The sequence below is a fragment of the Monodelphis domestica genome, chromosome 2 (assembly GCF_027887165.1).
Source record: "Monodelphis domestica isolate mMonDom1 chromosome 2, mMonDom1.pri, whole genome shotgun sequence".
NCBI classification, from domain to species: Eukaryota; Metazoa; Chordata; class Mammalia; order Didelphimorphia; family Didelphidae; genus Monodelphis; species Monodelphis domestica.
Window position 1 is genome coordinate 200,549,654 of NC_077228.1, and position 25,156 is coordinate 200,574,809.

General features: G+C 40.3%; 1 protein-coding gene across 2 annotated transcripts in view; it reads right to left on the bottom strand.

The window, feature by feature from the left end:
- The window catches only part of TTLL6 (tubulin tyrosine ligase like 6), a 52,038-nt gene that overhangs the window by 20,191 nt on the left and 6,691 nt on the right, over positions 1 to 25,156 (bottom strand). The window contains exons 2-11 of one of the 2 annotated variants that reach the window (XM_056816862.1): positions 23,566 to 23,646; positions 22,078 to 22,293; positions 20,771 to 20,808; positions 18,499 to 18,617; positions 18,203 to 18,333; positions 16,875 to 17,031; positions 14,320 to 14,463; positions 11,274 to 11,359; positions 3,372 to 3,597; positions 1,542 to 1,717 (exon numbers count right to left, since the gene is read on the bottom strand). In XM_056816862.1, coding sequence (XP_056672840.1) covers positions 1,542 to 1,717; positions 3,372 to 3,597; positions 11,274 to 11,359; positions 14,320 to 14,463; positions 16,875 to 17,031; positions 18,203 to 18,333; positions 18,499 to 18,617; positions 20,771 to 20,808; positions 22,078 to 22,293; positions 23,566 to 23,646 — 1,374 coding nt within the window. The remainder of the gene's footprint in view (positions 1 to 1,541; positions 1,718 to 3,371; positions 3,598 to 11,273; positions 11,360 to 14,319; positions 14,464 to 16,874; positions 17,032 to 18,202; positions 18,334 to 18,498; positions 18,618 to 20,770; positions 20,809 to 22,077; positions 22,294 to 23,565; positions 23,647 to 25,156) is intronic. The other variant, XM_056816863.1, reaches the window with a different exon arrangement.

The following is a 25,156-nucleotide window of genomic DNA, read 5'->3' on the forward strand; positions in this document are numbered from 1 at the left end:
CTGCCTGGTCTACCAACCACCCATAACCATTATTGTTGGTGGAAACTTTCTCTCAGATGTGGCAAGAAAGAAAGAGATAAATAAAATGTTTTAAACATTCCTTGGTTTAGTTCTTGTGAGATGGGGAATCATCTCCCTCTTAAATAGGGCTTGTGTTTTCCTGAATTCAAGGACTTGTCTCTAAGGAACCTGACATGCTTAAGGACACAATATTCTCATTCCTCAGAATCTCCCTTGGAAAATGAAAGTTGGAAAGGGAAGAATGAAAAAAACTGAAATTCAAAATCATTCTGTGTTAGACCTGGACCTGCCATTAGCTCAAAGTATGAGTATAGTTTCCTTCATCTGTAAATTGAAGGAGTTGGAGATGAAAATCTTTTTTTTTAATCCTTACCTTCTGTATTAGAATTAATACTAAATATTGGTTCCAAGACAAAAGAGAGAAGGGCTATGCAATTGGGGTTAAGTGACTTGCACAGGGTCACACAGCTAGGAACTGTCTGTTGACTAGAGTTGAAACTAGGATCTCCTGTTCTCCAAGCTTGGCTCTATCCACTGAGCAACCTAGTTGCCCCAATAAGATCTTGAAAGTCACTTTTGGCTCTAAAATTATGTCATTTCTCCAGCTAGTAGGCTCCTTGAAAGCAGAAAAATCAAAGCCCAGTGGCATAGCCAGTGATGTTGCTGAACATATAGCCAGGCCAGAAACAAAACCTAGTTTTTTTTTTTTTAATTTCCACTTGTTCCCCACCCCTACCCTACTCCAATTTTTTTTTTTTTAGAAACCCTTACCTTCCTTCTTGGAATCAATATTGACTCCAAGGTAGAAGAGCGGTAAGGGCTAGGCAATGGGGGTCAAGTGACTTGCCCAGGGTCACACAGCTGGGAAGTATCTGAGGCCAGATTTGAACCTAGGACCTCCCGCCTCTAGGCCTGGTTCTCAATCCACTGAGCTACCCAGCTGCCCCCATACCCCACTCCAATTTGCAAAAAAGGCTTCCTTCCTTTTCAAGGAGTTACAAGTTATGCAATGTGATAATTCTGGGAATAGGACTGGCCTCAGACAAAGGAGAGAGATGCCCAAGTGCTATTATTTGGAGGACACTAAGAGGCCTCTCCCCCTCTCAGAAACATCTCCCATGCCAATCTGAAATTCCTACCATTAGGATTATTCTGTGGGACTGAAGAACTGTGACTCCAAAAGACCCTAATTAAAAGACAAAAATACTAGCTAGCAGGACTAACACTAAAACCTAAGCACTGGTGGGGTAAATTGTCAAGTCTGCTAGATTCCAGGAAGGAATATAAACAGGATGGAAAACATCTTAAATGTGTGTGGGGGGAGACAGAAATAAAAAAGTCTAGAATTAGAATTGTGGCTGCTGCTGAAGTGGGATCCACAAGTGGGCAGCACTGGGACTTCTGGGTACAGAAGGAGGATGGGACAAATACCTAGAAAAGTTGGAAGAGGAATTGAGGCTGGAAAGTAGGGAGAAGGAGCAATGAGGTTATCTTGCACTTCCTTATCCTGAGGGGGATACCTGATCTCCCTAGAACGGACATGCTGCAGAATTCTTGCCCTCCGCCGTGCTTCATCTTGGACTTTCTTCTTTTCACAGGCTCCCAGGTTGATTAGGACAAGGGTGTCATACAGCAGACTGTCTTTAACTTCTCTGTCTAACCTTGAATCAGTGGAGAAGCTTGGAGAATGATTGACCTGAAAGGGCAAGATGGTGGCTTGGAGTTTAGGCAGTCCAGAATGGAAAAGGGAACAATTACTAAAAGAAGAAATTAGTGGGACCCCCGCCCCATTCCTTCAAATAGTCCACCAATAAAAATTTACTTTTTAAAAAAAGACTAGGTGAGAAAAAAAAAAGACTACGTGTCCTCCATCTTACCTAAGTTGGAAGGAAACACAAGGGCTACTCATGGACTGATCCCACTACTGATGAGCATAGGAGCTTTGACCTTCTCTGTTTCTGTCCTGGGCAGGTTCATCTGTCCTTAAGCAGTCTGGTGGACAAGTTTCTCCAACCTCCCCTTGGGAGCTAACTGTATTAGTCCCAGATTTAGGGCAGACATCCAACCAGCTCAGAAGTCCCAAACCCAAGGGATCCTCCTATCTCTACCTCTCTCAGTAGCTGGGATCACAGGTATATGCCACCCTCACTGGAAAATCGCTCACATTTACAAGCCCTTTAAGGCTTATAAAATACGTTACTCACAGAGGTAAGTAGCACAAGTATTGGCTCCATTTTAGAGATGGAGAAAGTGAGGTTTTGAAAAGTTAGGTGACTTGCTACTGGTCATATGAACTAGTGAGTGCCAGAGCTGGGATTCAGACCCAGCTCTTTCTTGACTCCACGTCTAGTATACTTTCCCATCAAACCACTCTCCCTTTCACCAAGACTTATTCTGAAATCTTGGAGCAGAAGAAGCTGTTATGGGACAAGAGGGGAGAGGGGCATGTGAGAGTAGTGTGAGAAGAGAATGTGGGTCTGAACTAGAGTGGAGGAAGAAAGAGACAACATTTTCATTTGGGGGGTAATTTTAATTTCATTTTACTGTACCTTAGTGAGTGAAAAAGTTATGGAATGTCCTCTAATTTAACTCACTTCCTCTCTGCTTTGTATCTTTTTTGAGGGGATGTGTTTTTAGAAACCACTTACTAGCTCATTAGGTGACCCTGAGTAAGTCACTTCACCCTGTTGGCCTCAGTTTCCTCATCTATAAAATGATCTAGAGAAGAAAATGGCAAACGCTCCAGTATCTCTGCCAAGAAAACCCCAAATGGGCTCATGAGGAGACAGAGGTGACTGAAACGACTGAACAACAAAAGAAAACAACAGGTCTAAGTATATTTAAGGGTATATTTAAAATAATATCAGATTAAAGGACTATGGGAAAGAAGAGATCAGCTATGAAAACAGAAAGGGAAAGGAGACAGAACAGCTTTATCCCTTTTTTCTGTCTTTGTTTGAACTAGGACACTGCTGCCCAAGCCTTCATCTAGAATATCCCTTTCTCAGAAGCCTCCTTTGTACCGAGATAGGGCTATCCTTATGGCTTATCTGTTTTTCCCAAGCCAGAAATTGGGTTTGAATTTCCATGTCTGGGTGGACAACTTGAGGAATTCTATTAATTCCCTGAAGTCTATCCCCCTCTGCTGGTCACTTCCCAGCCAAGCGGGCAGAAGGAAACAGGGGATGACCCAGAAATGGCATTGAGTTTGGAAGAACAACCCAAGTGGGAAAAAAAAAGGAAAAGCCCCAGGGATGACTGACAGCTTGAATAGAAAGAGGGCAAGGGATGCATACTCCCCATCCATCTCTTACCTAGATGCTTATTTAAAATTTGTTGAACTGGATTACCTCCAGAAGCCAGGGTTTAAGTTTTCTGTCCAGCAGAATATCAAAGCCCAAAATTTCAAAGCAGGCACTATTCATGATGTGGTTGGGGAAGCAGGTGTGATAGTTGTGCTTAATTATAGGGTGAGCAGTAATCAAGGTCTTGATAATTATGTCTTCAATATCTCGCCACATTTTCACAGTGTCACAGCCAAGTTTGTCCATGTAGGCATTAAAGGTAGATAGTTTTCTACAAAAGAAACCACGTATTATAGAGAAAGAGAAGTTAACCTTCTAGTCCCCTGAGATTTCAGTTATGAGTGGAGACCAAAAGATGTTGGAAACTGGAAAACTTGGGAACTCTAGGAGAAGAGACATATCGGATAAAGAGGTGGTTTTGCAGCTATTGTCACTACCAAGTGGGGGAGGTTAAGGCTGTGGGATTGCCTGAAATTGTGAGTTCAAGAAGAAAGCTAATCAGGTATCCACTCTAAATGTGGTACCAATATAGTGAGCCTCAGCATTTATGTAGGTACAGTAGGTTGCCTAAAACGGAGCAAACCAGCCCACATCAGAAAGCTATGAGTGTTATCGTACTTACAGACTGGCGGAGATAAGAGAACCAATCCCTCCCCATCCCACCCCAAAGTCATTGGATTCAGGATCATAGATTTAGACCTAGAAGGAACCTTAGAGTTCTAATCTAATTCTCTCACTTCATCCATGATGAAACCAAGAAGTGACTTTCCCAAAGTTAATACAGGTAGTAAGGGACAGTCATAATTTGAACCCACATCTTCTGGGTTCAAATCTAGTGTTTTTTTCCATTTTATTATACTGCCCAGTGGCCGCACTGAGAACAGTGCTACAGAAGATGAGATACAGGGTCCAGGGATGTGGGCAGAGGGCACAGATCAGAGATAATAGAACTAGAAGGAAAGGAGGAAGACAAATGTGCAAAGAATATCCATTCCCCTGTTACTTTTCCTTCTTTCTCACTTTCTTACATTTTTTTCTCAAAAAAACTAATGAGCTAGAAAAAAAAGTCAGAGTTCTAATGGCAGTAGGAAAAGTAAGCTAAAACTAGGCACAAACATTTAATAAAGAAGGCCCAGAAAAAAGCATATTGATTAATTTTAGGATTACCCAGACAGATACAGGCTTTTATTACTATTCAAAAAGGGATTGCTAGGTCCCTGTAATAAGGGAATTAAAATCACAGGATCCCAAACCTAGAAGCAAGCAAAAAAAAAAGCCATACCCCAAAACATCAGAAATAATTATTCAAAAGCCTACAGCAGTAAAAGCAGGTACTTGATTTTATCCCTAAGTCCTTAGGCTATCATTCAGAGCTAACTGACTCTTATTTAACCTACAATTCTTTATAAAATAAATTATCTGGTCTCTAATCTCCACAAGAGATAACAGCAAACTAGAAACAGGATGGGAAGTTTGCCACAGGCAGGCCTTCTGACAGCAGTGAAACTGACAGCTCAAATGTGATAGCATATATGAAGTGTTCTGCAGGTTTTAAAGAGCTATATAAGTGCTATTCTTATATCATTATTGACGGTGACCAGGGAGACAAAAATAATATTTAAAAAGTCAGAACTTAGCTGTATTGTGTACTCATTTTGTCACTTTCAGTACTTCCATGACTCTTTCTGGTGTTTTCTGGTAAAAATACTAGAGTGGTTTGTCATTTCCTTCTCTAGTTCATTTTATATATGAAGAAACTGAGGTCCAGAGGGTTAAGTGACTGGCCCAGGATCACAGAGGAGTCTTCCTGACTCTAGGCCAGAGTTCTATTCACTGTGCCACCAAGTTGTCCCATGACACTTACTAGCTGGGTATAAAAAAGGGGGTGGGGACTCAATGGCTTCCAAGGTTACTTTCAGCTCTAAAAATCTGTGGTTCCATGATCCTAAAAGTAAAGCAAAATGGCTCATACAAAGTCAGGAATGAGACAATCTGTAGGAAAGGGAACGCATCTATAGAATTAAGATGAAAGGAAGTGGAAGACAGAAAGAAGATGAAATGAAGGACAAGAGGGAAGAGGGAGAAAAGAAAGAGGAATTAGGAATTAATTAAGGCACATTAATTTAGTGTCTATCCCATGCACAACATTTTGCTAGGTACTGCTGGGCATAAAAGATAAAAACAAGAGATGGTCCTTAAACCTGAAAAACTTAAAATGAATTGGGGAGATAAGATCAATATTTAGGCAGGAATTAAATGTTAATCTGTAAACTGCAGAAACTTGTGTTTAATAGAAACTCAGAGGAAGGAGGAGTCAGTGTAGGTTGCATTAGTTGGGAAAGGCTTTAAGGAAGAGATGAGATTTAAGCTGGAATTTGAAGAATGGATGGGCTTCATTACGTAGGGAGTGGCTAAACAAGTTATGGTATTTGATTATGATGGAATACTATGATGCTGTAAGAGATGACAAGAGGAATGGTTTCAGAAAAACTTGGGAAGACTTATATGAATTGATATAAGGAGAAGGGAACAGAACCAGAACACTGTACACAGCAGTAGCAATATTATTAACAATGATCAACTAGAAAAGACTGATTAATACAATGAGCCAAGGGGGCAGCTAGGTAACTCAGTGGATTCAGAGTCAGGCCCAGAGATGGGAGGTCCTGGGTTCAAATTTGACCTTAGACACTTCCTAGCTGTGTGACCCTGGGCTAGTCACTTAACCCCATTGCCTAAGCCCTTACCTCTCTTCTGCCTTGGAACCAATACACAGAATTGATTCCAAGACAGACGGTAAGGTGTTTTCTTTTAAATACAATGATCCCAGATAATTCTAAAGAACTCATAATTAAAAATGCCCTCCACCTTCAGAGAGAAAACTGATAAACTATGTTTTAGAAATTATTTTTTAACATTCATTTAAAAAAATTTTAGTTTCAAATTCTTTCCCTCTCTTCCTTCCCTCCCCAACCCATTCTGAAGGTAAGAAATACAATCTCAATCATACATGTGAAATCATGAAAAAAATATTTCCATATTAGTCATGTTGGAAAAAGAAGAAAAATTGAAAAAAATATTCTTCAATATGCATTCATTCTCTATCACTTTTTTTTGCAAGTGAACAAAATTTTCATCATAAGTTCTTCAGAATCATTTGGATCATAGTATTGATCAGAAGAGCTATAACCTTTGATTGCTGTTAATGTGTACAATGTTCTCCTGGTTCTGCTCACTTCACTTTGCACCAGTTCATATAAGTCTTTCCAGGTTTTTCTGAAACCATCCTTCTCATTTCTTATAGCACAATCATATTCCATCACAATCATATAACACATCTTGTTCAACCATTCCCCAATTGATGGACAATTCTGCATTTTCTAATTCTTTGCTACCCCAAAAAGAACTGTAATAAATATTGAACTGAAGAACTCTTGAGTGCAGATTAAATCATGTTGTTTTTATTTTTTCCTTGCTTTTTTTCTGGCAACATGGCTAATATAGAAATATCCTTTGAATGGCTTAAAAAATTAAAGAATAGATAGGATTGGAAGAGAAACCAAAAGGGAATTTTATAAGATAAGGGAAAAAAAGCAAAAGTAAACCATTCTTTAATTTTTTAAGCCATTCAAAGGATATTTCTATAGTAGCCATGTTGCCAGAAAAAAAAGTAAAACACACAGAATGAGGTTAGACCATAGTAGACCAGGCAGGGGAATTCAGATTCAATACAATTGGCAAAAAGGGAGCCAATCAATGTGGGTTATTCTTTTTTTTTTTTCCAGTGTAGGTTATTCTTGAGAAGTGACAACAAAAAGAGTATTTTAAAGAAGATTACTTAGGCAGTGATATACAGTAAATGGGAATGGAATTAAGTATATAGCACAGGCACTATATAAATACAGTATAAATAAGGCACTGTGCTAAGCAATTTGCAAATAATATCTAATTTGATTCTCACAAGAACCCTCTCTGAGATGGATGCTGTTATTATCCCCATTTTACAGTTGAGAAAAATTAGGCAAGACAGAGGTTAAGTGATCTGGCTATATGTCCAGCCAGCTAAGAAGTGTCTAATACTGGATCTAAACTCAGAAATTCCTGCCTCTGGCTGGACCCAGCAATCTGCTATGACACTTTGCTATCTTTGGGATAGATCATATCATATACTAAGTATAGTGCCTTATAGTTCTAAAAATACTTTCATATATTATTTTATTAGGATCATAGATTTGGAGCTGGAAGGGACTTAGAGGTTATCTTGATCAATTCTCCCATTTTTTCAGATGAAACTAAAGCCCGGAGGAGTTAATCAACTTGCCCATTCTAGCACAAGTGGTAAGTAGAAAAAGAGATATGATTTCAAATCTGCAATGCCTTCCTGATTAAACAAATATCCATAACAATCCCATGTGATAGGTGTAGCAACTATTAGAGTAAAATTCTGAAGAAAAGGAAAGACTTGGAAAGCTTAAGCAAGAAGAGAATGTTAAAGCAAAGTTGGAGTCATAATGAGAGGATGGCAGGCACCTGGATGATGGCCGTAAGAAAAAAGTGGGAGGCAAGTCTGGGACACATTTCAAAGTAAAAATGAAAGGACTTTAAAACTAATTAGAAAGGAAGAGTCAAAGATGGCTCTAAGGGGTGTAAAACTGTAAAGACTGAAAGAAGGTTGGTACCAATGCAGCAAGGAAGTTGCTATTATCCAGTCATAGCCAAGTCTCTATGATCCCATCTGGGCTTTTCCTAGCAAATCAGCTACTGGAGTAGTTTTACTATTTTCTCCTCTACCTTGATTTGCAAAAGACGCAATTGAGGCTAATGGGTTTTGCCCAGGATCACACAACTAGTGAGTGCCTGAGCCCAGATTTGATTTCATGAAGATGAGTCTTTCTGAGTCCAAGCCCAGTATTCTATCCATTGTATCACTTTGCTGCCCTTAGGGGGGAAAAGGTAGTTGCAATAATTTCAGTTTGAGTCACGTTGATCTTGAGGTAATGGTAGAATATCTTGTAAGCAGCTGGAAACATGGGACTAGGGATCTCCACTGAGATGTCAGAGCTTGAGATATCAATTTGGGATTTGCCTGTAGAGAAGTAATAATGGAAGCCCTAAAAAATTGCCTTCTTTTTTCCTTTTTGTATCTCCTGTGCCTAACATGGTAAGTGCTTTTAAAATGTTTGATGAATTGAATTAAACTCATTTAGGAAGACTATATATGAAGAAAAGAGCAGAGAACCCAAACCAGTACTCAAGGTTAGTGAGAGAGGAGGAAGGAGACTGAGGTTATGGAAAAAAGAGAACAATTATGTTGCTCTCCTTACAGTCACTACCCCACACCCTCACCTTTGTCCTCCACCACTTGAGATTCTGTCATCATGGGAGTTTATTGCTGGAGCTTCAGCTCCTTTCTCTCTCTCATAATGAAGCCTCAGGGAGATCAGAAACCCATGAGACAGCTGGTCATGGGATCACAAATTCTGAGCTGGAAGAGACCTACAAGCTCTAATTCCTTTATTTTATGATGACGAAACTGATGCCCTAAGAGGATAATTGATTTGAGCCAAGTCATCCTGTTAATAAGTTGCAGAGCTCAAATTCGAACCTAGGTCCTTCAGTGTCTGTTTTTAATTTTCATTTTAACCACAAGTATTTATTGATGGATGGGAGAGTACAATTTTAATGGAACAATAAGACACAAGTATGGATTAAAACCATTTGACAAAGAGCTAAAGAGAGAGAAAAATTTTAAAAGAATTTTATAAAAGCCATGAAGTACCTTAATGGGATTTCTCTAAGAGATCAAATCTGACATTTTCCCCCTTTTATAAAATTCCTACATTATATTATACCATCTGATCAGTAAAGGCAGACTCATGACTCAAGGAAGTCCCTGGTAATTTACTCTGCCCATCCTGGCCCAGTCCCATCACTCAGCTTTTTAACTGGCACTCCCAATTCAGGATGGGTCAGTGAGGCACCTTCCCAAAGAATCACATGCCCACCTTGACCTGATAAAATAAGCAAGCAAGAAATAATCCAGGAAAAGGTCCCTGACCAGATACAAAAAGGAACCAATTTGGGGCAGCTAAATGGCTGAGATATCTAAATGGATAGAGTTGGCTTGGAGTTGGGAGGACTTGGTTTCAAATGTAGCTGTGTGATCCTGGGCAAGTCACTTGACCCCAATTGCCTAGCCCTTGCCACTCTTCTGTCTTGGAAATGATACTAAGGCAGAAAATCAGGGTTTAAAAAAAATGAACCAACTCATGGAACAGTTAAGATGGGAAGCGACTTCATTCGAGGACATTTCACCTAAGCCAGCTTGGGCAGAAAAGCTGCTCTGGCTCCTTGAATGGGCTACAAAATCTACCTCAAAATGGGCTATCAGCACCAGATCCTTTGGTTCTGAAGAATCTGCTAGCTTGCATATGATAAGCTGGGAAGCTAGTTAACCATGTAGTTTGTAACAGTGCAAATTGAGGGGCAGCTATGGTGGATGGTAAACGGTGCTCCAGCCCTGGAGTTGAAGGACCTGGATTCAGATATACTTCCTTCTTGTCTGAGCCTGGGCAAGTCACTTCACCCTAATTGCCTAGCCCTTACTACTCTTCTGCCTTAGAACCAATACTTAGTATTGCCTCTAAGACCAAAGGCAAAGGTTTTTTTTTTTTAATTCATCTTGAGAAACCTTGGTGTCTTTGTCTAAGTCTTGTCATCAAAAGGCAAAGAACAGTTTATAGTAAGTAGCTGTTGATTGGTTCTGGTCCACTCACATTTTTGCTTCAAAGAGTCAAGAAAACAGCATTCTCCACACTTCACTATACCCCATGGTCTATGAGCAGGACTAGATTCAGTTTTTGGTGGCATCAAACTGGCAACTGTACAGGCCCCCTCACTTTTCTGTTTAACCCAATGGGCTTCAAGGGGGAAGTGGGGCAGAGGGGAAAGACTGGTATAGCACTTAAACTGGAAAAATAAAAAAGCCAGATGACTGTAGGAAGTGAGAATGGGAGATGGGAAATCCTGGACTCCTCTTAGAAAGGGGAGGTCTGGGCCCTTCTTGAATCTCATCCCACACCTACTTCAACTCCTCAGTATGACCTCTAATGGAGTAACTTTCCACTTCAGGTATCTTTAAAGCAGGGATTCTGGACGTGGGCTCTGCAGGCTTCTCCAGACTGCCAGAGGGGTCTCACACAAAAGGTCAAGAACTCTGTTTTAGATCAATGCCAACTAGACACTGTCATTCAAATTCGCACAACTTTCCTTCTGCTTTGAAGTCAGACTACTATGTTTTAAGTCCTCTGCCTGGTCAGTTTAGAATTCTGTATTCCCTCTTCCTAAGGCACAGTCAGAAAAGAAGTATCCAGTTTTAGTTCCATTCATATACTCTTCTCATCTCCCTTTTCTTTGTATGCTCTCAGGAAAAAGCTGGCATACCAGGCACCGTTATTCAAGAAGACACCCCAACATATCAGTGAAGGGTCACTGGCTTAACTGTGCCACAGAAAACCACAGGCCAAGGAGAAAAGTGCCTGGTATGGTGCTTCAAGTTATCAGACAATCAATAAATATTTCTTGCTTGCGGGGGGGGGGGGGGGGTAAGAAAAAGGAGGGAAGAGAAAGGAAAAAAGAAAGAAGGAAGGGAGAAGGGCCAGCTGTAACAAGTACATTTTTTATATTCTACTGGCATAATATTTCAGTGTTTATCTCTCCCTCTCCCAACCTCCCAGGGTTTATGATCTGGCCTCCTTTCAATGATTAACAGCCTATGGGCACAGGAGACACTGTTCCAGGTCCGGAGGGCAAAAAGAAATATTTCCTGGGCCTGTGTGACCCAGAGGTTGGGAACACCCTTGGGTCTGGGCAGAGTCTATATAGAATCATAGGGAATAGCCGGCTTCTGGCAAGGAGATGGGGTGGAAAAGGAAATATTTAGCTTACCTCTTGCTGCCAGAGTTTCCATCACGTACAAAATTAGAACTGTGTTTGTTAATAGAATAGTTAGTCAAATGCATACAGATATTCTCCTAGAAAGACAATGAGTTAATGAAATCAGAATGGAAAATTCAACAAAATTCAATTCGATTTAATAATTATTTAGTAATTCTTATTCTTATTCTTATATATATTGTAGCCCTTGCTATGTGCCAGGCACTGGGTTAGAGTTTGGGAGTGCAAAAATTTAAATAGCCCCTGCCTTCAATGAGCTTACATTCTTCTTGGGGATGGAAGTGGAGATAATGGTTTAAAAAAATATAAAAGATATATTCAAAGGAAATACAAAGGGGCAACTAGGTGGCACAGTGGATAGAGTGCCAGGTCTAGAGTCAGGAGGACCTGGGTTCAAGTATGGCCTCAGACACGTCCCAGCTGTATGACCCTGGGAAAGTCACTTAACTCTCTTGCTAGTCCTTGCCCTTCTGCCTTAAGAGTTGTTATTAGGACATAAAGTATGAGTTTAAAAAAAAAGAAAAGAAAAAAGGAAACAAAGTGATTTATGAGTAGGGTGGGGCAGACACATTAACAACTAGAAGGATCAGGAAGAAGCATTTGAGCTGCTCTTGAAGGGAGTTGGAGTCTCCAGCAGGCAAATGCAAGGAGAGGGAGCATCTCAGGCATGTGGGACAGGTTGTACAAAAGAAAGGAGAGGAGATCAAACATTATTGTATATAAAAAAAGCAAGTAAAGCTGCGGACTGAAGAATTAGGAGGGCTGCTGTTCAGTCCTTTCAGTCAAGTACAACTCTTTATGATCCCATTTGGGGTTTTCTTGGCAAAGATAATAGAATGCTTTGATATTTTCTTCTCCAGCTCTTTTTACAGATGAGAAAACTGAGGCAAACAGGGTTAAGTGACTTGCCCAAAGTTACACAGCTAGTTAAGTGTCTGAGGCCATATTTGAACTCAGGTCTTCCTGACTCCAGGTCTGGAACTCTCTCCACTATACCACCTAGCTGTCACATAGGAGGGACAATGCAATACTGAGAAATATAGGTCATAGTCAGACTATAAGGGGTCTTAGATGGCAAACAAAGGAGGCTGAATTTTACACTAGAGGATACAGAGGATCTCTGAAATATACTGAATGGCATGAGAATGGAACAGCCAGATCTGGGCTTTAAAAATATTGATATGCTATGTGGAGCATGAATTAAAGAAGTCAGCTGGAGAGAAGATCAAATTGAAGGTCCTTAATGCAAAGGACAAGAAGTACAAGGGCATGGGATAGTGTGCACATTTTCAGATTTCTTCAATGTATTAATCAGATTTCTTCCCCTCTTCTTTAAAATATAATATGGTTTTCTGGGAAGGGAGAGAAAATGGGGGAAGTTTTGATAATGTAAAAAAACCCCACAAAGATTGTCCTTTAAAAAAAAAAAAGAAGCTATTTTCTCTGCAGAGAGGTGCTGAGGGTCCCTGACTTAGGGTGGTAACCATGTGGGTGGAGACATGAGATAGAATCAATATGATGGGTAACTGATGAGAGGTCAGAGGGAAAAGTGAAGCCCCAGAGTTGTAAACCCAAGTATCTGGAAGAATGATGGAGCCTTCAATAGACACAGAAAGGTTAGGAAGAGGAGTAAGTATGGGGGAAAGGTCATGAGGTCCATTTTAGACAGAAGGCTTTAAAATGGGTCTGGACTATCCAGGAAGCAGTTGGGGAGCTGGGGAGAGAGGCTGGGGCTGCGTATGTAGATGTAGTAATGAGTAATGAGCAATGCAGTAAAATGAGAGGGGAAGGGAGGGGAGATGATAGAAGAGCCCTGGGGTACACATACTCGGGAGACAGGATACAAATGTTGATTCAACAAAGGAGGTTGAGAAGGAGTAGTAGTCCGACAGGTAGAAGAAAAAACTAGGAGAGCAGTAGTAGGAAAACTTGCAAAAGAGAAAGGGGGAGGAAAGATGAGAACAATAATGTCAAACATTGCAGAGAAATCAGGAAGGACAAGGACTGCGAAAAAGATGGTGATTTAGCAGTTAAAGAGATCATTGGTTGGGGTTGCTAGGTAAAAAGTGGAGAGAGCTCCAGGCCTGGAGTCAGGAAGTCCTGGGTTCAAAATCTTATCTCAGACATTTCCTAGCTGTGTGACCCTGAGCAAACTACTTAATCCCAATTGCTTAGCCCTTGCCACTATTCTGTCTGAGAACAGATATTTAGTAAGACAGAAGGTAAGGATTTTAAAAAAAAGTCATTGGTAACCTTGGAGAAAACAATTTTGATTGAGTGATGGAATCAGAAGCCAGATTACAAGGGACTAAATAAGGAAGAAATATAATTAAACTGTGCTGATAACCTTTTGTAGGTGGCATTTGGTTATGAAAGGGAGGAGAGCCATACTGTGGCAGTAAAGATAGTATGGTATAATGGTTAGGCCATTGGTCCTGGAATCAAGAAAACCTGAGTTCAAATCCTAACCACCTCAGATATGTTATCTCTGTGGGACTCTGAACTAGTCCCTTAACCTCCCTAGGCCTTAGTTTCCTCATCTGTAAAACTAAGGATTGGAGATCTTCTAACATCCCTTCCAATTATGATCCTAGAATGACAGTTTGAGGGGACCACAAGGGATTAGGTTCTGTCCTTTTATTTCACTTTTTCTCTTAGCTCTCAGCAATTAAAGAGAGATACAAAGGAAAGGGGAATACATCATTTTTGTTGGAGAAATTAAGAAAATCAAAGGAAATTAAAAGCATAAGAGTTTGATTTTAAAAAATTAAATGGCATAGCTTAATATCCTCTGGAAATGAAGTGAGGTGGGCACCCCATCAGAAGAGCGGAAGAGAATGAAAGCCTAGTGTAACCCTTTGCCTCTAGGATGGACCCCACCTAAGAGGCTGCATGGTGCCGCCTCTCCCTGGGTCTTCTGCAACCTGGAACCTGTCAGGACCTCCAGGTGCCAAAATAATGAACCAAGTTAGGAAAGGCAGATTGAATTGGGACATGGGTATTTTAGCTTGTGCTTGAAATGACCAGTTAGACTCACCACGTTATCTGAAGTAGGATGAGAGTAGGAGGTTGTGGCAAACCGAGCGAGCCCTTCATTGTACACAAAGATCCTAAGAGGATCACAGGAGGTCACTAGCACATAAATCCGAAGGTCAAACTTGAATCCATCAATGATAAAAGGCTGAATGACAGGAAGGGACAGAAACCATGCAGGTGACTTGGGAGGAACTGCTGTTGTTGGAGGCTGACCAGGGCTGGTGGAGATCAGATGACCAATGGTTTGCTCTCAGCCCAACTCCTAACTTCTGAACAAAGCTTATAAATTCAATGTTTGTCAGGGTATCCATCTGTCAAATGGGATGCCTGTGGGGCAGGAAGGTGGCTCAGGGGGATTAAGAGCAAGACCTGGAGACAGGAGGTCCTGGGTTCAAATGCGACCTCAGAGACTTCCTAATTGTGAAACATTGGGCAAGTCACTTAACCCTCATTGCCTAGCTTTTACTGCTCTTTTGCCAATCATTCTAAGACAGAAGGGAAAGGTTTTTTGAGTTTTTTTTTAATGGTATGCCTACCCACCTCACAAAGATTGTTGTGAAGATTATGATGAGCAAAGAAGACCTTTGGGGGAAAAACTTTGTGTACTAAACAAGGTATCATCATTCTTCAGTGCTTTTTCCCTCAGGAGGGTGCCACAAAAAGAGGGGAAGGGAAGGGAAGAAAAACTAAGTCTCTAACCCAGAGATTCTACTCCTAGGATGGTATTCCAGTAAAATGATTGATGACAGCATAAGAAGATAATGATGCTTACAAGTGACATCATCTGGAGATAACAAAAAATCTAGAGGCCGAATATATGCCCAAAGGCAGGCCTTAGTTCAAATCTTCCCTCTAATGCTGAAAGCTATGTGCCCTTGGACAAATCACAACTTCACTAGTCCTCAGTTTCCTCATCCATAGGAGAGGATTGTACTAGATGGACTCTAGGTACTTTATAGATATAAATCTATGATCCCATGATTGGGGAATGGTTGGATAAAGTATGACATAAATATAATGGAATATTATTCCAATATGAAAAATGACAAATAGGGAAAAAATCAAAGAAATGTGGGAAAACAAATCATATAAAATGAAGCAAGCAGAGATAAAAGAACAATATACACAATGGCTTGTTCAGTTGATTCAGTCATGTCTGACTCTTCTTGGCCAAGATAAGGAATAGTTTGCCATTTTCTTGTCTTAGTTCATTTTATAGATAAGGAAATTGAGGCCAATAGGGTCCAGTGACCTGTCCAGGGTCACATAGCTGGTAAATGTCCAAGGCTGGATTTGAATTCAGGCAGATGAGTCTTCCTGACTTCAGGCTCAGTGCTCTATCCATTGTGCCACCTAGCTTCCCTGCCTTACACATGGTTATATCAATGTAAGTAAGATCCACACAGAGTCAGCACAACTCTGGTGAATTACAATGATCAATGTTAGTCTGAATGAGTGAAAACGGACAAAATTAAAGGCTCCTCCTTTTTATCCAGATGACTTGGCCATGAAACCCAAATCTGTCACCTGCTACCAATTTATTTTGCCTCTTACGGCCCCTCAGTATCCCCATCTGTAAAATGTGGGGGTTGTACAACATGGCCCCTAAGGTCCCTTCCACATCCGAATCTAGGATCCTGTGATTCAGTCTGTTAATAATTGATAAATTTGCCCTTTGGATACTGTACTTTGTAAGAGGATGTGTTTAGAAAATGTCTGATATGTCAAAAAAAAAGTATCAATAATTTCCTTTTTAGGGGCAGCTGAGTAGCTCAGTAGATTGAGAGCCAAGCACAGAGATGGGAGGGCCTGGGTTTAAATTTGACCACAGATACTTTCCAGCTGTGTGACCCTAGGCAAGTCACTTAACCCAGCCTAGCCCTTACCATTCTTCTGCCTTGAAAGGGTTTTAAAATAATAATAATAATAATAATAATAATAGTGATGATGATAATGATAATTTCCTTTTTAAGAAAGAAAAAAATTGTCACTAGCCATTCCTATTGAGAAAAGTACAATTCTCCCTCTCCTGTCTATGCCACCATCAGGTCCGTGAACTGAGGAGCTAATTATTCTTACTTCAATGGGATGAGATTGATCAAAAAGAAAAGAAATTCTCTCACTAGGTGCTACAGTGACTAGAACACCAAGAGTTAGGAAGATAGGAGTTCTAATCTGACTGACACACTTAACTAATTTCTACAGCCCTGGGTAAAATATTTCACTGTTCTGGACCTCAGTTTCTTTGTTGGTAAAATCAAAGGCTTGGACTTCAAGGTCCCTTCCAAGTCTAAATTTATGATTCCATGAACTGTTTCCTTTGCCCCAGCCTATCAATATAGGATCCACCCCTTGGCCTGACTGACAGCAAGTGCTGTATAAATATGGGAGATTCCAGGTTCTGAATCATGTACATGTGAACCTCCTTGGTTCACTGAATAGATGGGTAAATGGTTCCAAGTTAAATTCCCTAAAGTAAAGTCTTCTTCCACATACAGTACAGGGGAAATCAAACAATAAGAACAGAGAGCAATAAATAACCATAATAAAAATTACCTTTGAAATATAGAGCTGGCAGATCATATCCTCTCCTGGTTTGATATCTCTTACAGACCGCGTAACAAATATACCTTTTCCTTGGCAGCCAGAATCTGGCTTACAGATAAAAGTCTTATATTTTTTTGACCTGCTATAATTCTGTAAATCACCCCAACTACCAGAGGAAGAGAAGAAGAAATAGGAAATAAGGATATTAGTTGGAGACAATGCACAATAAGGCTAACTCTGAATTGAAAAACAAAACAGGTAAAGACCATGGAATGACTTTGAAAAGATAATAATAAAAATAATAATATAATCACTAATATTTATAGAGCACTTGAAGGGGTTACAAAATGCTTAATATCCATTATAAATTTGATTTCCTTCTCTTAAAGCAAACAGGAAAGGCCCGTGGGTTTAAAGTGAATAATAGTTAGCTTTTATTTTATTCTTTTAAACCCTTACTTTCTGTCATAGTAATAACTCTAAGACTGAAAAGCAAGGTATGCAAATGGTTTAAGTGACTTTTACTCAGGGTCACACAGCTAGGAAGTGTCTGAGGCCAGATTTGAAACTGGCCCCAATCCTACAATCTCATATTATTCCAGTCTCATTACATATTACTCTATTTTAAACTCTCTGCTTGAACTGAACAGGCCTTCTTGTTGGCCTTCACACACAATATTGCTTCTACAATCTCTGTCTTTATATTGGCTGTCCCCAGTGTTGGAAAAACACTCTCCTCTTGCCTCTGCCTCTTGGAATCCATGGTTTCTTTTAAAACTACACAACAGCAGGTGCAATGCAATGATTAAAAAACAACAACAACAACAAAACTTTCTGGGGCAGACAGGAAGTTCAGTGGATTAGGAGGCACCCCAGAGACAAGAGGGCCTGAGTTCAAATTTGACCTCAGACACTTCCCAGTTGTGTAACCCTGGACAAATCATTTAACTTCAATTGCCTAGCCCTTATGTATTTCTGCCTTGGAACCAATACACAGCATTAATTCTAAGACAGAATGTAAAAGTTTAAGGAAAAAAAAAAAGATAGTCTATAAGCTTGACCTCCAGTTACTAGTGCCTTCCTTCCCCACCAAGATTATTTCATATCTGCTTTGCATAGGTTTTGTTTATACCTACATATGTGAAAGTTGTCTCTACCATTAGAATATAAGCACTATGAGGGCAAGAAGTGGTCCCTCCTTGTCTTTGTGCCCCTATAGCCTAGCACAGTGTCTTATAGGTATTTAATAAACACTTGCTGATTGACTTGCCAATTGACTAAAAAGGTGAAAGATAGGGAGACTAAAATAGGAAAGGAAGCCCAAAGAGAAAACTTACTCTGCAGGAAGACACCAAGTTCTAGGGAAAAAATGGAATTCTTTAGGGAAAAGCTTTATCATACGACTCATATTCCTGGCCAGCAGGTCCTTTCGGTAGATTTCACTCATTCCAGGGAAATGGTTGATCTTCTGCAAAGAAAGCTAGAAGGCATGAGCTCCAGCCTCAACCCCACGGAGGAAATGAAAGCACCCACAAAGAATCGGTTTTCATAGTCCTCCTGGCTGGGGACAGATCCCCTCCACTCTCCCAGGCAGAAGCTTCCCCATCACCGAGGACTGATCCCACTCCAGTACCTGGTAACATTTCATTTCCATTACTCGATCAAGGGAGACGGAGAAATCTGTCCAATAAAGGGTCCAATCATCATGGTCTCCTCCTTCACGTAAGCCATACAGCCGGGCAGCCCGACGAACTGCATTAGACACACAGAAGAGCATGTGAGACCACGAAGCAGAACAGGGGACCCACATCATGTCAGGTAAGCTAAGCTAAGCACTGCCTGCTCTCCACTCTTAGAGCCACCCTTTCCCCCTTGCATAGCAATGGCCAGTTGGTTTGGCTGTTGTTCTTTAGACGGGAAGAGGACCAAAATGACATCACTGAGTTGGGGCATCCAACGGTGGCGGATCAAACTGATCCCAGCTCTGAAGGCTGAACCACAGGCCAGGGACAACGAGCCTGTATGAACATTTTGGATGGAGATGTCTCTAAATTTGCGCATTCAGAGGGTAGAGTTCGAATGCTTGGCGGTTCAGCTCAGGGTCTGTTAACCTTGGGCTTGCTGGACTGTCCTGTGCCAGGGTCTCCCGTGTCTCACCAGCAATAGCAAAGTTCTTCAGAGAGACCTTAGGACATCCTTGTATTGCTTCTTCTGACCTCCATGTGAGTTCTCTATAAGATGGTCTTTGAGGTAAATGTGTGTTTGGTTAATGTCTATTAGATAATAATAATATAATATTCTGAAGACCACCTGACAAGATAACAGACCCTGAACTGAACTGCCAAGCATTCAAACTCTACTGCAAAGAGGCAACTCTGATGGCCTGGCCATGCTGCTTGAATGCCAAACACGTTTGCTTAAAAGACTATTTTATGGGACAGGCACCATTACAGAGAAGGACATGGGATGGGTATAATACTACTGAAGAACACAGCGTATGCGGTTCATTTGTGGCAAACTTCACCCTTAATTTATGGTTTCCCTTTGCTACAGAGAACAAATGGAACTTTCTAAAGTTTACTGAACACTTGGAGAATACAGATGAATTGTGGTCCAGTGGAAGAAGCCTTGGACTTGGTATATCAAGAAGACCTTGGTTCCAATCCTGATTCTGTCACAAGGTATCTATATGAGGGGTACCTAGGTAGAGCACCAGGCCTAAATTCAGGAGGACCTGAGTTCAAATCTGACCAATTTCCTAGCTGTGTGACCCTGGGCAAGTCACTCAATCCCAAGTGCCTGGCCTTTACTTGCTCTTCTCCTTTGGAATTAATACTTAGTATTGATTCTAAGACATAAGATAAAAGTTTCTGGTTTTGTTTTGTTTTTTGAGGAAGTAACATTCTATTTTTTTTAATCATTTACATGTAGTAGCACATTTCCACATCAGTTTTCTGAAGTTATATGATCCAAATTCTCTCTCTCCCTTCTTCCCTTCTCTCTCCCAGAGCTGGCAAGCAATTAAAACTGGGTTATACAAGATTAAGGGTTTAAAAAAAAAACTGTGACTCTAGGCCAATAGTTTAACATCTTTGGACCTGAGTTTCCTTACCTGTAAAATAAAGGGATTGCACTACATAATTGCTAAGTCCCTTCCAGATATAGGTTTGTGATCCTAAACCTGAGCAAAACTTAATTAGGTCAAATCTGACCTCAGACACTTCCCAGTTGTGTGACCCTGGGCAAGTCACTTAACCCCCATTACCTAGTCCTTACACATTCTTCTGCCTTGGAACCAATACACAGTATTAATTCCAAGACAGAAGGTAAGAGTTTAAAAAACAAAAAACAAAAAAACTTAATTAAGATTTTTGGAATTTAAAATGTAACTAAAAATTAATTTAAAAAAACTTAATTAGGATGGCAAAATGTCTGGGGAAAAATATTTCCATATATTTTACAACAGAATATTGTCATTAATTTTTGAATTATCTACTGTTTCTAGATTAGCTCTGCTCTTACTCTGAGTGAATCATAAAAAGGCAGGGGGAAAGAACCACTGAATGGGACACTCAAGGATGATGGGAGCTTCCTCTCTAAACTTTATGATCATGACCTCAACTCATCCTCCCCACCACCTATCCCATACAGATGATATGATAGCTAGGAATATCAAAGTATATAGAACATTTATATTCTCGGTCTTGCTCATTGGAAACCAGGAATCCTGGGTAACTGGATTTCTAGTCCTCTGGTTATAGAAACTCAGATTATGAGAAAGGAAGTATAGGATTTGGAGTTCCTTCCTTGAATCCTTAAGGACACATAATGATGCAATCTTCCTCCTTCCAAGGAATCCAGTGGCTCACCAACCAAACTGGGTTCCCCAAACATAAAATGCTCACCACTATCATATCGGCAGCTGGATAGATTAATCACCAATCATCTGGAAAAGAGAAAAAAGAAAGCAGCAAGACAGAGACAGAGAAACCGAAAAAGACCACAGGATGGCTGGACTCATAAATCTGTAAGCTATACCAGAAAATACTCCATCTGTGGTTGGGAGGAAGGAGGCTCCTTGAAATCTTAGTTCTCAGGGCAACCTGATCCCTTAATATATTGAAACTAGTTTCCCCAATTTCCATTGCAGAGTATTATTCCCCGGGCCTAAAAGGAGCACAGCTATTATTAGAATATGAGCCATAAAGGTATAATTATCTGATCCATTAGGTAGAAATTTATGTTATATCTGTGGCAAATCCTGCCTGTATTATCTATCTATTATCAATGTTGTTTTGTAGAAAGGTAGGAACTAGAATTAAAGATCTTTTTAAAAACTTTAATTTTTAATTTTATTTAAATTTAAATTAGTAATAATTAATCACTTAAATTTTAAAATATTTAATTGATTCCCTTTTTGTCCCATGGCCCTAAAGAACAGAGGTGAGTCAGAAAGAATCCAAGCTTAGAGAAAGGGCAGCTCCATTGCCAAATGAAGAAGGGGAGCACAAGAGAGCTAGTCAGATTCAGTAATCTAGATCTTCAAACTACACCTTTATGATTTTGTTCCAAATGTTCTGAAAATAAGCAGCATTTATTCACAAAAAATTACAAAAGAAAAAAAATCCACTTTTTAACAATAAATAGAAACGATTAGAGATTAGCTCTGGTTTAGATTCTCAATCTAAATCCCTACTCTAGTGAATAGCAGGAATCAGATTAAAATGTAATGGGGAAACATTTAACAAATAAATAAGAATGCTTAAGAATGTAAATAATATTAACATGTGGTTTTCTAAGTCAAGATACCTCCACAGAGATCCAATTTAGTGGCTCTCACCTCTGAGTTTGTTGCCACTGCTCATCTTCATTAAAGCAAATACTTGAGAAATTTTGTTTAAAAAAAACAAAACAACAAAAAAACTTACTTTTTATCTTCATAACAACTCTCAAGACAGCAAGGGCTAGGCAAATGGCCTGATTTTCTATCTACCCTCTGAGCCACCTAACTGTGCCTCAAGAGGCTTTTATACTAACATGAAAGCCAAGGTTGTCTCTCAACTCCCCTCTTCTCTGTATGCCCTCTCTTTATAATAGGCAGCTCTCCCAAGACTCTAAGCTTCACAGGGCCTCCCTAGTTCTCTGTGTTCCTAAGGCTCTTGTCTCCTCGGTGTACCCTCCCCTCTCCCACTTTCCAACCTCCATTTCTAACCTTTTTTTCTTCTTCTTCTTATAATGACGCTGAGAACAGTTCTTCAAGGATACCCCAATATCTTTCTTCAAGGATACCATGGCATCTTTCTCAACAAAAGCCAGAGTAACATGCCTTCTTGCTTGTTCATCTTCAGAAATATCCTCCCTCTCATCTGACTCTCCCAACTCCACATCTTCCAAAGCCAAGAATTGTGGCATCTTTGGGGATAGAGTTCTGGGAAAATAACAAGAGAGGGGCTGCTCGAAAGGTAGAGAGCAGTTACATGAACCCACCTCCAGAGGGACCCCTGTCCTTACTCATTTAGGTGGCAATAGCACCCCTAATATGAAAGCAAAGTGTTTCTAAATTTCCAACCCACTCTACTGCTAGTGTGAGCTCAAGGTGGGGACTGATTCCTGCTTTTGCTTCTAACTATGGCCTTGGGGAGTTGGCCAACCAACCCCAGGCCTGGCTTTTCTCTCCTGTGACTCTGAAGAGTAGGATGAAACCTTCCAATGCACAGTAGCAGCAAATAAACAAGCTCTCCTTATTAGGCAGAGGTTGTGCTAAGGAAGCTATTACAGCTCTGAGCCCTATCAAGTGAGTAAGTCACTCCCAAAGGGTATAATTAGGTGTTTTGAGAAAATCTGTTCACTTTGTAAAGCCTGAAAGCGACCACTAAGAAAGTGAATAGGGTGCTGGCTTAAAAATGAATGCTACCTGCCTGCATAAAGCCTACCCCTAAAAGGATCTATAATAAATTTATATATTCAGTCTTGCTCCATTCATCTCAAAGACTCCTGGAATTTCTCTCTATGCTTTGCTTTAGAGTCTTTGTGATGAATGTTCAAACCAATTTCTGAGAATCTCCCTTTTACTCTCCCTGTCCCAAAATTTTTGGACAGATTGCCCTACCACAGCACAACTTCCCACCATATTCCTGAATCTCCACCCCCTCCAATCTCAGTGTGCTTGCATGTGCTCATGCACACACACATACATATACATACACATGTATACACACACATATATACACATATCAGTTTTGAGCCTAATCCAAGTAGCTTTCCTGAACCAGCCCCATCCATTCCCTAAATAAGCCAACGTAATCTCCAATCTTTGTCTCTAGAACACCTTATCAAATATTAATTATGAGTATAATTGATCCTAAATTGTTTTGCCTTGTGTTCCCAATTATACTTGAACTCTTGGGGGGGGGGTCTGTATCTATTCTTCCAGTTCTTACCATGCATAGCCCTTAATACATGTAACTTGCTCAACAATATTTATGCTCCCTGTCATTTGGGTTCCTACATTCTTAGATCCATGGGTGGGTTTAAAATCGAAGATCTCTCACCAACCTCTTTGTCACCACTCTCTCACCACTCTCGTGATCTCTCTACTCTAACCCTATAATTCCAGTATAATCTCTCCCCTAACCTCTTCCCAGCATGTACCCCACTATAACCCTGGTCCCTATACCATTTACCCCCTCTCTGTGCTTACCCTCTTTCCTCTTCTTTCAGGGCAGTCTCCCTTGAATCAAATTTGGGGGCCTCTTTTACATTCCCTTCCCTCTTCACATACCTGCAATGGCAGATTTTATTAATAATCCCTTATATTTGAAGAATATTTTATACCATCAATGAATTTTCATATATATTTTTATCTTACTTTATAAATTTAACTCAAATCAATGAACTTTCTAACCACCTTTTACATGCCAAACAAAATACAAGATCAGAGTTGAAAGGGCCCTTACAAAGCATCTAATCCAACTCTCTTTCTTTTTTTTAAGTCTCTCTTTTTTTTTTAAGATGAGGAATGGGGGGGGGATAGAGTTTGAGTGATTTGGCCAATGTCACACAGGAAATACATGGCAGACCCAGGATACGAACCCAGGACAAAGGACTCCAAGACAGAGATACTGCTTCTGGAGGTGCTGGAAGGAGGCAACACTGAGATGAGACAGTCTCCGATCTCATGAAGTCTCACTTTGTCTAACAGCAACTCACAACCACCCTGTGACAGAGGACAGGAATGGAGGAAGGCAGTTTGGATTTCTCCTGAAAAATAAGGACTGGTACCTACACCAAAAACAACTTGGACAGTCTTAACCATTCAAACCAGTAACTTGAACAAATAGCCCAACAGATAAAACTGAAGTCTCACAGGCCATAGGACAATATGATCCTACAACCACAGATTAGGAGTTGGAAATTTCTTCTATTTCTATCCCTTCATTTTACAGATATGGAAACTGAGGCCCAAGAGAGGTTAAATGACAAGTGCAAAGTCACACTAGTGGAGCCGGAGCTGGAAATGGAACCCAAATCCTCTGGTTCAAAAAGTCAGTCCTCAGGTCCTCCCTATGACTGAGTCAATTCTAAAGCACTTTCAAAAAGAAGAGGAAATAAGAAATCTTTACCCTGCCTTGCTCTCTCGTTTACCTTGAGCTCCGCTCTCAGTGCTAGGAGACAGTGTTTATCAAGCCCTCTAGGAGAGGCTCTGTTTACCTAAAGGTTAATGCTAACCTGAGATAAGGAAGCTGACTCTTATGGGCTTTCTATCTTCCTACCATCCTATTATTTCCTTGGTTTTTTTTTTCTCTCATTCTTGCCTATTATCACCTGCCTTTCTTTGGCTTCCATAGCCACAGTATGTCTCATTGATGGCACTATTGGCTTCCAAAGCCACAAAATGTCTTCCTGATAGCACTATTGACCAAGTATGCCACTGAAATCCACTTTGGACTCACAGAAGAATCTCAAAAGATCACCTGGTCCAGTGTCTGAATGAAATTAAAAGATAATTCTCTTTCTTCTTTTCAATTCAACTAGAATTCATTTAACATCTACTATGTGTCCAGTACTAGGATCCAAAAACAAAAATGGGGCTAAACAAAGATATATTCCTACATCTTCTTAGTTAACAAAACAAGTACCTTAGTTTTGCCCAAGAGAATCATAGATTTAGACTGGGAATGACCTCAGAAAGCATCTAGTCCACAGCACTCTCCCATTTTATAGAAAAACAAATAGGCCCAAAATAGAGAAGTTGCCCAAGATCATACATCTAGTAAGGGGTAGAACCAAGC